The sequence below is a fragment of the Miscanthus floridulus genome, chromosome 19, assembly GCF_019320115.1.
Source record: "Miscanthus floridulus cultivar M001 chromosome 19, ASM1932011v1, whole genome shotgun sequence".
NCBI lineage: Eukaryota > Viridiplantae > Streptophyta > Magnoliopsida > Poales > Poaceae > Miscanthus > Miscanthus floridulus.
Window position 1 is genome coordinate 43,355,460 of NC_089598.1, and position 12,218 is coordinate 43,367,677.

General features: G+C 45.0%; 1 protein-coding gene and 1 non-coding gene across 2 annotated transcripts; one reads left to right on the forward strand and one right to left on the reverse strand.

The window, feature by feature from the left end:
• Nucleotides 1–5,102: 5,102 nt before the first annotated feature.
• LOC136530037 (small nucleolar RNA R71) lies at nt 5,103–5,210 on the forward strand. The gene has a single exon (XR_010777546.1). It is a non-coding gene; the product is annotated as a small nucleolar RNA R71 (small nucleolar RNA).
• Nucleotides 5,211–7,706: 2,496 nt separating this feature from the next.
• LOC136527399 (SUPPRESSOR OF GAMMA RESPONSE 1-like) lies at nt 7,707–11,985 on the reverse strand. Its single transcript, XM_066520118.1, has 6 exons — nt 11,823–11,985; nt 10,398–10,539; nt 9,775–9,961; nt 8,645–9,246; nt 8,129–8,497; nt 7,707–8,049 (listed from the first exon to the last, which is right to left on the reverse strand). The coding sequence occupies exons 1-6, from the start codon at nt 11,828–11,830 to the stop codon at nt 7,993–7,995; spliced, it is 1,365 nt and encodes a 454-aa protein (XP_066376215.1). The 5' UTR covers nt 11,831–11,985; the 3' UTR covers nt 7,707–7,992.
• Between the last annotated feature and the right edge of the window lie 233 nt (nt 11,986–12,218).

Below are 12,218 nucleotides of genomic sequence, written 5' to 3' on the forward strand. Positions count from 1 at the left end.
CCGTGCCCTCAAAGGACATGTCGGATGATGGTTTGCCCAGTCGATGGACCAAGAACCATCGCAGGTAAGGATGGATACAGAGCTAAAAACACTCCTACGGCCCATTTAGGCCTAGGAGTTCGAAGGTTGGCCCACCGATGGGTTCACAGCCACTCCGGGGCACCCTAAGAGCGAGGGTTGGAAAGGGATGGGCCCACTAGCGGCCAGTACCTAGGCGCACGAGTGCCACGGGCATCTTAGCCCATGTTCAAGTCTTGGTTGGTTCCCAGTCCATGGTCTTTCCTCGAGGAAAGGCAATGAGCCCTTGGGACCGGTCGAACGGACCTAAGAAGTATATGGATTGGCCATTAAGAATCTAGAGTTGGTCACTAGCTGACCTGTGATGGACCACCATGAATGGGGAGCTAGGGCCCCACTCAGACTAGCACGTTAACAGCTCACCAAGCACCATGTTTTGTCCATCGAGGAAAAACGTGGCACGGCTTTGCCCCTCCATTTTATCAAAAAATGCTTGAGGGACAATGATCACCAAGATGAGAGGACCCTCGACTGGACCCCTGCTACGCATGGGGGCTCAAGGAAAGTTAGACTCACAAGGAGACCGAATGCGCGGTCACAGAACGACGATGGACTGATCGGATCCTAGGGGACCAAAATCAAGAAAAATCTTTCTGACCTCCCGAATCCTACAATTACATGCCCCCAAGAAGACCGACCACAACAAAAGGGAACCGTCGTCCTACCAAGACACACCGCGGGCTACAAAAAGAAGGCCAAGGCCCTTAGAGTCTTTCTATCCAGAAAAGACTCCAAAGGAGTATTCTACTCCTCAGTAGGCTCAGGGATACTGTAAGTTATCGATAGTAGGGATACCCAACATAAGGAAGTTAGCACCCATGCTGACTTTCCTAGATGGTGCAAGACATATTAAAAGGCCTTGCCTAACCCCAAGGCCGTGGGGTCCCGTCCAAGGCCACGGGGCTCCATCTCGCCTGGCCCCAAGGACACGGTTTTCGTCTCGCCCGACCCTATGGCTATGGGATCTCGCCTAAGACCGCAGAGCTCCATCTCACTTGACCCCTTGGGTGCAGGCTCCATCTTGCCCGACCCCAAGGATGTGGTTCCCATCTCGCCCGACCTCGAGGCCACGGGCATCTCACCCAAGGCCATGGGATCCATCTCGCCTGAGGCCACAGGCTCTGTCTCCCCTGACCCCTTAGGTGCATGCTCTGTCTCCCCTAACCCCTTAGGTGCAGGCTCCCTCTTGCCCGACCCCAAGGCCATGGGCTCCATCTTGCCTGACCCCTTGGGTGTGGGCTCCGTCTCGCCCAACCTCTTAGGCATGGGCTCCATCTCGTTTGATAGGGATCCATACCACCGTCAACCACTCTAGGTCTAAGTGTATGGGCTTAGGTCAAAACTCTGACACCAGGGAGGAGACTGGCATGCCTCGATGTAACCTGTGGCCATGATGGGCCATACTTGAGGATTCACATCAAGAACAGTGTTAGGCATGTTGGTGTTGTTTCGCCTAACCCTCATACGAACACTGATAGATGTGTCAGTTCATCACGATGTCCGCCAGGACAGAGTGGAATGTCATGATTGGCAGATGACGCCTGCGCATGGTGCTAGTGACAAATAGGGCTATGACATGGAGCCATCCCTGTTGACATCTATAGGATCGGTGGGACCCACATGAAGGAGAAGAAGGACCCGGTGATACTAAAAGTCTTTCTCTCTCTCTCTCTCTCTCTCGTTCTTCTCCTCCTCTATAACCCATGCTTTCTCTTCACCTCTAAAAGGGGAAGCAGGGTGCCCCTACTAGGGGGCTGACTACAAGATAAAAATACAAGAGCACGACATGAGCACATAGCTAAGTAGCAATCGAGCTCTCAGCACCCGTTCACTCCCTCCACTAGAGACTTGGGATCCTTTCACTCTCTCACCTATTTGTAACCCCTACTGCAAATGAAGTGTCGATAACATGAGCAACATCGAACTAGACATAGGAACATTCCGCCCGAACTAGTATAAACCCTTGTGTCCTCTGAGCACACCATCCGGGCCAGACGCGCAAATACAAATTTACTTGTCGGTGGTCCAAAAACACTAACAGTGTTCATAAAATAACTTCCATGCTCATTGATGTTATCATCCTTTTCAAGCTCTAGGGGTGTTTCTTCATGAATGTCTATAGGTAGAAACATTGTTTACATCATTCCATGCCTATGACATTCATTGGATGTTTTATTGTCCAAGATTTCCCATGGATTGGTGGCTCTCGGGTTGATCTCATCTAAGGCCTCCTCCAAACTTGGATGAGTCATGTTTATTAAAGAGATTGATTTAAGCTCACTGTTTGAATCTAGGCCAAGTTTGGATTCTACCCATAAGGCTTTGTCCTTGTCCATCCATTCTTTAGCAATGGCATACAAGTTTTTAATACATTCTAGCCATTGTTGTTGCTCATTTTGGCCATCCTTGTGGCCTTCATGATTCCTATGCTTTGGTTGTCTTAGCGGATTTCTAGGGTCATCATGACACTTAGGAGAGAGATCATAAGAGGGATCATCGAGGTCAAGGATGGGTTGAAAGATGGGTTCAGATGAGACATCTAATATGGGCATAGAAGGGAGAGGATATGAATGGCTTCTAGATAGCTTGGCTCTCCTTCTACGGTTTCACTAGACATGCCACCCTTGTGTTCTTCCCAATGTCCTATATGGGAATAAGAACGCTTTCTAAGAGATCCCTTCTTGAGGGGATTTGAATTATATTCGCTCGAAGGTCTCTTGTGGAACTGGAAGTTTAAGCTTTTCCCAAAATCATCACAAAAAAGGACATCCTTAATTTCAATAGGGATTTCCAAAGGTGGAATTCCTTCTTCTCTTGGGGGATTTTGGGGTATTGGTGGTTCAGGATTGATAGCTAAATTTTGGGATTGAAGTAGTTGTGACTTGGCTATCAGAACTTTCTCTTCTTGATCGAAAGATGATTTCTTCTCTTTCTCAGGGAGTTCATTACGAATGCTAGTGCAGGGAGTCTTTCCACTAATTCTATCAAGCATAGCCCTTGCTTCACTAGCAGCCAGATGAAGGAAAGCTCCTCTAGAGGTTGCATCAAGGGATTCCATGGAATCCTTGCTAGGACCCACATAAAAATGTTGAAGAAGTATAGGGTCTTGAATGACAAGGTCTGGGACAGTGATGATGAGTTCATTAAAACGATCCCACGATGTACCAAGAGATTCTTCTTCTAGTTGTCTAAAATTTAGAACTTCTTTCTGAAGGCTAACCACTTTAGAGATGGGAAAGAAATGTAAATACAATTTAGAGCATAGTGTTTCCTAATCTCCTTGCATACTTCCTACGGTTTGACTGTACCACTGTTTAGCTCTTCCCGTCAAAGAGAACGAAAATAACTTTCATCTTACAATTTTGTCAGACATGCCAGCGATACACAAGCATGCACAGGTCTGTTCAAACTCTTGTAGGAGTGAGTATGGGTTTTCGTTGCCTTCTCCCGAGAAGGATTTATCCCGTATCAATTTTATAAAACATGGGCGCAGCTCATAGCCAGGTGTTAGGATGGGCTCTGAAGATTTTGGTGGCTCTAGGCTTGTGCTCGTGGGTTTAGCATATTGATAGATAGGAGTGGAATCCATGCTAAACAAAAAATTAAAAGAAAGAATAAAAGATAAGGGTTAAGCTAGGCTTGTAGTTAATTCAGCAACCGTTTCCCCTGCAATGGTGCCAGAAAGCTTGTTGGTATATTTAACGCACATAGATAAATCCGTAAGTGTACGGTTACCGCTGTAGCTTTTACCCGGAAGTATTCCAAGTATCGTATCCATAGGGAAACATGTGAGACTAACTACGGTCTAACTTAACTAGGAGTAGCAACAAGGCTAAGGATAAATAGGAGTGTAGAGAGGATAACTAAAGTTCTTTAGTTTTGACTTGGATAAGCTTATGTCTTCTACTATTCAACTAGGGACATTACTAGGGAAAGACACCAGCAGAGGATGCTTTCCTTCGCAACCATGTCCTACATGCGCCTAAAGATGGGAGGTGGACTACAAAGGATCAACGAAGCTATATAGTACAAGCTATATAGAACTTATGTCACTCACACGATCTACCACCTTCCAGAATACAGGGTGCATCCATGATTAACCTAAGTCTAAGCACCACACTTACACTTACGATTAATACTCTACTCCCCTAGGAAGAGAAATAAGCACTCAAAAGAGAGTCGTGAACCTGAAGAACAATATAAACAAGATGCTTACTTGAATCAGAAGTTGATTACCAGAGAAATCTCAGGCGCAAACTCAGATAGAACTTGAATCTGCCAAGGTACCATAGAGAGATCACCGATAGGCCAGCACCTCCAAACTCTTCCCTCACTCTCTATCTCACTATTATTTATAAGACTAGATCCTATGAAGGACTAATCTTCTCTTGATAGCTGGCTCTGATTCTAACAAGGAGAATATGAATTAGGGTTTTAGGATGGCTCCCAGGAAGGTGGCAGGGGCTGGTATATATAGGTCGAAGCATCCAACGTGAGCCTTGGATCAAACCGACTTAAAGGACGGCGTAGATGCAACCTAGGAGGCGGTGGAGAACCGATATTGCGACGTGGAGGCTAACAGGTGGGCCTAGGGGCCACCTGGCTTGTAGGTGGGGCCACTCGACCCCACCTGGTGATTTGCCTTCTGGAGTGTTCTAGAGTCTTCCTGCGTCGGTTTGGCGGTGGAATTCCATAATTGCCTTTGATGAATAGTTCCCCCTTGACGGTTTTCTAGATAAACCCTACTGAAAACACAGATTCACCAAAACTCATAGAATTTATTAGTTTAAACCCCTATACCTATGTTTGGTGATGGAATTAAAGTATAAATACAAGTTATGTTGATGGTTTATAATTGATGTTAGTGCCCATCAACACTTTGATTGGCCACCATCTTCTCAATGAGAGCCGTAGCTCCTTCGATGGTTAGGGAAAGGAACGCTCCTCTAGCAGCGGCATCCACATGCCCCTTCGACATGGGCATAAGCAACATGTAGAAGTTCTGGAGCACAAGCCAGTTTTCCATTCCGTGGTGCGGGCAGGCTTGGATATAATCCTACAGCCTCTCCCATGCCTCGAGGATGGATTCCATTGAAGCCTGCTGAAAGTTTGAAATTTTCCCCTCAGGGACCGACTCTTCCATAGGAGTGCCTCCTGATTATCGGTGTAGTTGTTTGGCAGATCAAAACTACTCATACACTATCCTATTTTCATCCACAACAGGGAGAAAACAAGCAGAATTAGTCTGCATAAACTATGGCTACCATTACATGCACGTGCTCATGATCATGTCTTACTAGATCTTTTCACCTATGCCCTCCCCGGCAACGGCGCCAAAAATGCTTGTTGGCATTTCTTAGCGCAATCACCAAGTGTGGAGGTTTTAAGTCCATCCTCAACAACAGCGCCAGAAATGCCTGTTGGTATTTCTTAACACCATCACTAAGATTGAGTTAACCTTAGCGACGCCACCAAGAAACACCAACTACGATAGTTCTTAACGATTACCAAAAATATCCGCAAGCGCACTTGTTGCATTTCGCCCGGAAGTATTCAGGGTATCGTTATTTATATTTTCCCAAAGGAGGGCAAGGTGTAAGAGTCTAGCATGAGCATGAACAAGATTACATACTTACATTAGCAAACCAATACTTCATGACAGGGGTAAAAATGGTATATCAATGATAGTGGACACACATCCGGGCCAACCTCAAGGACAAAAGGAAAACAAAGAATAAAAGAATGTTCCTACATGTAGCCTGCATGTTCTAATATAGCTATACAAAGAACAGTTAATGATCATACAAGTTATATGACTAGAGCTAGAACTAAATTTAAGATGGACGGGAAGATCTTCGGGAACTAGTCTGCCAGCGCATGGGAGACTTTAAGACTCCTACACAGTATCCGAACATGGAAGATTACAAGGGAAGGACAGGGCTATCAGCACCTGCCGCCTACCCCTCAACCGGGGACACCATCATATCTGAAGGTTCCCATGCACCCGAGCACCACGCCCATGTACAAGGACACTACCCATATCCCTTGGGACTCTGACCCTATGGATCGACAAGCAAGAATATGGGCAAACCCAAAGGAATGACAAACCACAACCTCATCCCTAGCTCTACTTCTACTCATATAAGTCATATGAATGGTTAAGCATAAAATTGAACATGTTAAGATCATAATACGCAAACTATATGCTAGTTCATATATCATGATAATAACAAGACAACTATACTCTAGTTCATATGCACTACTATATTGAAGATATGAGAGCATGACTTTGGAAGAAATTCTCTTTGTATTCATACCAAGCTTTCTCTCTTTTCTTCCAAGGAGCCAAGCCCTCCTTGCTAGCTCCAAACTACTACTAAGAACTAAAGATTACAAGTAGAGAGGTGAGGTATGTAGCTCCAAATGTTGTGTGTGTTGAAGGAGAGCTCCACCCCTATTTTTATAGTGGAGTGTGGTCAGTTTGGCACCAACAAAATAGGAAACCGGCCAAAACCACCTATGCATGGAGGCATGCAACCGCCGGAGGAGCATAGGCTCGAGAGGCGGCGGTGGGGGGCCTAAGCCTGGACCCTTCCCCTGGCGGTGCTCGGCCCAGGTCGTTGCGTGAAGGTGGGCTTCTCTATTTCTCTCGTTGCGCATTACTGCTTTACGCTTTCTGTTTTGCGCCTTTTGCTTGGTTTTCCACTTGTATTCGAATGTGTGTCCTGCAAAACATGTTTTCTCCAATACAAGTGGAACTATGCCAATAGTAAAGGTATATGTGTCAAAAGATTGTTTATTTCTCCTGTTTTGGACTTTATTTGGCGGTTGGATTTGATTGTTAGTGACCGCCAACAATAGCTTAGCTAGGTAGAGTGTTGAGAATGATGAGTGGGTCTAGATTGTCAGTGCCCTGATTGGGCCAACCGATAGACTATCCAAAAATTCTCTTCGGTAGTTTTCACCGCGCACCAATCGCTGTGCTAGCGAACCGCCCGCACAGAGGCTGCCACCGGCCTTCCTCTCGCCCAGCGTCGACGGCCTTCTTCATTGCCGGCGGTTGCTTCGACCACGCCACCCCTACTCAACCTTGTCACCCCGTCCGGCCCCACGGCGTTCGTCTGTCGCCGTCCCGCCCGAGCTCACCAGCGCCTGTCGCGGGCGGCCCTCCACTGGCGCGAGCTTGATCTCCCATGCGGGCGGCCCTCCAACACGCGAGCAACATGGCCAAGTTCATCATTGGCAACAAGATAAGGAGGAAGATGATATGTATGCCCGACATGTCATTCTCTACAAGGATGGATATAGAAGGCCTGCTTTAGGCAATGTTGCTAGAGGAAAAAAAAAGAGTAGTATTAAAATATGTGACTATCCAAACAAGTAGATAATATATTTTAGGTAGCATTGCTAGAGATGCTCTAGGATAGATTCGGTGCCCAGCCTCGCTATACAAGAGCTGAAGAGAAGGCGTGCCACTGTTTGTAATTGAAAACTTAGAGCATTTTTCCAACTCACTATGCTTGTTATGGCTCATCTATGCTTCCGTTGGTTGAACCAGGACCTGCGTGGAAAGAAGAGACTGAAATGCCAATCCCTTAGATATCCTAAAATTAGTAGAGCAATACCCATTCCAAACAGGCAATTGGTCTGCCAACTAAAATGAGGGTGTTTATTACAAAATGTACAAGCTGATGCAACCAAGAAAGGCCAATCTCACACTGAACAGTACTGAACAGTTGGTACAGCATGATTCCTCAGCCTTTCATATTTCATATAAATCAGTTCATGTGCACCGGAGCAACTCAATGCAAAAGGGAGACCACTGTTGGTGCAGATTTCACTGCAGTCTCACAAAAAAACAGATCAGCTGTTTCTTCATGTACCAAGCAGTGCCGAGAGTGCAGCAGAGCAGCGTCAGTCATCAGTCATCTTGCCACCTGCCCATGTTGTAAAGCTATCCTGTGAAAATTCCTGCAGGCAGAGGTCAAGTTTAGCAAGTATGGGGAGAAATGGAGAACTGATCATGTAACTGATGGTACCGGAACCATACAATTTGGCTCAGTCGAAACTCATTAGTGTTGTCAAGCTCAAGGTTTGTGTTATCTGTGGGCTCCAACCGCTGGCACTCTTCTAAATCCTTCTTGAAGTCCTCTGCTGACAGGTGGGCATAAGCAGCCAGGCAAGGCTTGGTCACTCTAGGTTCATCTCCACCGCCACAGGAGGTCTGAGACTGACTCAGGAGGAACTCATCACAGAGAGCGAGTCCTTCTGCCAGCTGCTGAGAGTCTAACAGTTCAAATTGGGAATCACCTTCCCACAACTTCAGATCTTGCGATTGGGGATTATCTCCATCCTCTGCTTTTTCAGAGGGTGGGAGGACAACAGTCTCTTCAATGTTTATTTCACAGTTTCTGTTAACCTGCACATTAGGCAGAAAAAATGTATTTTCAATTATCAAAAAACAAGTTAGCAGTATATGTTCTTTTTTCTGGTTGAACATACCTATCACCCACAAATGTGCACAACATAGAAAATATAGATAATGTACACAAGAATATTCAGTTACCTGGTAAAGATTCTGCTCAGAATTATGGGCAACTTGGATTGTACCAACATGTTTGTCAGCGGGCAATGTAGTAAAATCAGGGAGATCTGCTTCAGCAGCCATTGATTCCAGATCATCTGATGTGGTTACCTGGTAAAGATTATGCTCAGAATTATGGACAACTTGGATTGTACCAACATGTTTGTCAGCGGGCAAAGTAGTAAAATCAGGGAGATCTGCTTCAGCAGCCATTGATTCCAGATCATCCGATGTGGTTAGCTCTTGAGCATTCTTGTCCCCAGGTTTAAACTGTTGCTGAAAAAATAATTTGGAGACGACATATTCACCATCTCTCTCATCCTCTCCAGTGCCTAGGTGGTACTGGTGCATCACCCAATTGGTCTTCTCAGCCTTCCCACCCTTTGCCAGGCTCATATAAAGCACCATTATTTTCTTACAGCCAAGCTGTTTTCCATCAACTAATACTTGCTTTGTCTTGCCTGTCTTGTGCCAACGGACATCAGCATCATCAGTGTTTATCTTTCGACGCTTCCTAGTCCCAGTGTTGTAGGCCTTAAATGTTCTGTGGAAGAAATGTGATTTACTTCCATTTTGCTTAACACCTGAAATGGACAGAGTTGACTTTTGAGTGTTGAAAAACAAGTGGAGTATCAAAGCAAGAGTGTTCCAACCAGAATGTGAAATGTCTGTTTGAAAGAAGGCAGTAACAATTCAAGAGTTGTACAGGTTGTTAATTGTCGCATAGCGACATGGTGAAAAACTAAAGGGCGTACCCAGTGCAGAGAGCTCCCGCTCTGTGCGGGTCTGGGGAAGGGTGTCAGTGGCAAGCCTTACCCTCGTCTGTGCAATGCGAGGAGACCGCGACTCGAACCCAGGACCTTCCGAAACTAAATGAAAAGTAAAATAAGCCTTTTTTTCCCTATCTGCAGTTTTCCTAGGCTAAATGCAGGCCATAGGGTGTGATCAACAAAAAAGAGTCCCACAGGACAACAAATTAATAACAAAGATAAGCATTTGACAGTAGCTGTAAACTGCAGATTTTCACATTTGATCTTACCTGAAAGTAAAAGTAAAAGTTCTTAAGAACCTTAATCATGAAAATCCCATAATCTTTCAGAAAGAAGAAGTACCTGGAAGTTTCTGTGGGTGAGTGTAGCAGATGCCTTCATCTTCCTCAACTGTTGGAATAAATTCGTCAATGAACGGATGAGGTTTTATACCAGATTTTCCATGTTTTGCCCGTAAGTGCCAGATTAATTCCTGGTCAGACGGATCAAATTTTACACCTTTAGGCAAACCGGGCCACTGGTGAACAACCTGCAGCAAGAACACAGTCATGAGCTGATCACACATTAATAGAACCTTTCTGACATTGTTTGTTAATGTTGATTTGTAGTAAAAGGAATATTCACAGCTAAAGCCTCATACTGTATATGCAAAAGTCAAAGCATTTCAGAAATAATAGGTCTACTAAACATATAAGTTGGTCATGAGCTGGCTCAAAAGAAAGGCAGTTAAAGTGTCAAATACAATTATAACCATATATATTTATTCCAGTTTTATAAACAAGTTGACCAACTCCTTAAGATATGGAAATTGTTAATCTTTGTCAATTGCTCATATATCATTATTTTTATTTACTCCTAACCATGCTTGATTACAGCGAAATGGAAATGACATATCTAATGGAGGAGTGGAAATATTGTAGCTAACCCAATTCTACTTCAACATAATAGCATTGCACAACTCTTACATCACTGTTATCGATGACATGGCTGCACTTTGGGCACTCTTTACTTGGGTTGCTGATCCATTTCTGTTTACTGGGATCTGAAGACCCAGAAGCATTTTTTATTTTGGTGGCAAATCTTTGGCTGTCAATTATCCAAGTTGTCCTGTAGAAAATATTGAAAGAAAAAAAAATGAAGCGGGGTTGCTGCAGAACACAAACAGCAACGCTAGAATTTCAGTCATTTGTTAACAAATAATCATTGATCATTAACCAATAAAAAAGACAAAAATCAAGGGCACACATTAAATGTACCTAAGCGACGGAGGTGGAGCTACTTTTTTGGCACAGACAACAATTCAATTGCTAGGAGCAAAATTAACTTGCAGTTCCTCAAAATTGTTGTCATAATAATATTGATCAAACATCCTATTTCAAACATTGAAAACCACACTTGCCTCCACTGACTACCATTGCCTAGATGCCTAAAGATAAGTTCAGAATGTATAGCTATTCTAGCCAAACTTCCATCTAAAACAATATTGATGACCCATGAAGCAAGGGTCCATGACATCCGTAGAAGTCAAATCTAGCAAACACGAACAGTTCATGTCCAGTTTGCATGATCTGCTGATCACAGCAGTACAGAACATAAACAAGCTGGTTTTTCCCCACTATATTACCAAGAGAGAAGTGGTTTCTTTAAGAAAACGAGTCAACCAGTGACTTCACTATCTTGCAAAGGGGGCTACCAAGTTGCCCATACCCAAGCTATCAATGATGGTCGATCAGGGAACCTAAGTTTGAACTAAAGACAAAAATCCAGAATAATCAAGCTAGTAGCCATAGTCTACTGTTGAAACAAACATTCAAACATATATCCCTTTGAGTGATAACTGCACTCTTACAAACAGAAGTGGACATACTATAACTGTAATAGAACATATACATATACTTCGTTTGTACTGCAGAACACATCCTTATCACTAAAACCAAAGTAAAGAAACCTCATCATTTGTCCAGGACTGCCGTTAACTGCAAAAAAAAAAAGTCGTCGCCACATCCATCCAGCTGAACTGAAGGGCGCAACACTGTTTACTCACCAAATCGAGCCCCAACACGACAAATCTTTGACAAGGATGGCGATCCTAACACCTTTATAACATGAAAAGACGTCTCCTTTTGATCAAAACCAATGAAAGAAAACAACGTACATAGGATCTCCCAGTGGAATCGTGCGTTCCCCCAAACCACCCCATACTGCAAAAGATTAGCACCGACTGATAACGGATATCAATTCCCCCAACACAAATGCCAAAAGGATGCATCCTCCGTAGCCCCCCGCAGCCCAAGGCGCTCCCTTTTTCCGACATAAACAGATGACGTTCCTTCCTACGGAGAAACGCGGCGGGACGAGAGAAGATGGTCGAATCGGAGATGGGGGCGCACCCTGTCATGGCCGCGGCAGCGCCTCCCGCCACGGTCGCAGGGTCCTAGGGTTCCGGCGAGCACGCGGCGGCGGCGGCGGCGGCGGCGTGTGAACTGGTTGGAGCAGACAGAGGGAATATGTGTGTGTGTGTTTGTGGGTGTGGGGGATGTTCAAACTGTCTTTGCTTTTTTGAACGCGGGTTGACTTGACTAGGGGAGACACCGTCACCGACCGGGTGAGTCTAGTGCGCGCCCTCGCCCAATCATGGGGTGACACGATCAGACAATTCTTAGCCGTCGGATGGATAATGGTCGGTCATGATTCATCAATATTGTGAAGTGGGCCCAGGTGATTTGTCTCTCGATGATTTGACCGCCTCTCGCTGTGCCATGTGGGGTCATCGTGCAGTTTTGTAA

What these genes read in the sequence shown, in the direction of transcription:
- LOC136527399 (XM_066520118.1), bottom strand. An exon ending in ATGTCATCGATAACAGTGAT is followed by an intron (nt 9,962 to 10,397) that starts GTAAGAGTTGTG and finishes TTCTTGCTGCAG; the next exon opens with GTTGTTCACCAGTGGCCCGG. An exon ending in AGTTTCGACTGAGCCAAATT is followed by an intron (nt 8,050 to 8,128) that starts GTATGGTTCCGG and finishes CTCTGCCTGCAG; the next exon opens with GAATTTTCACAGGATAGCTT.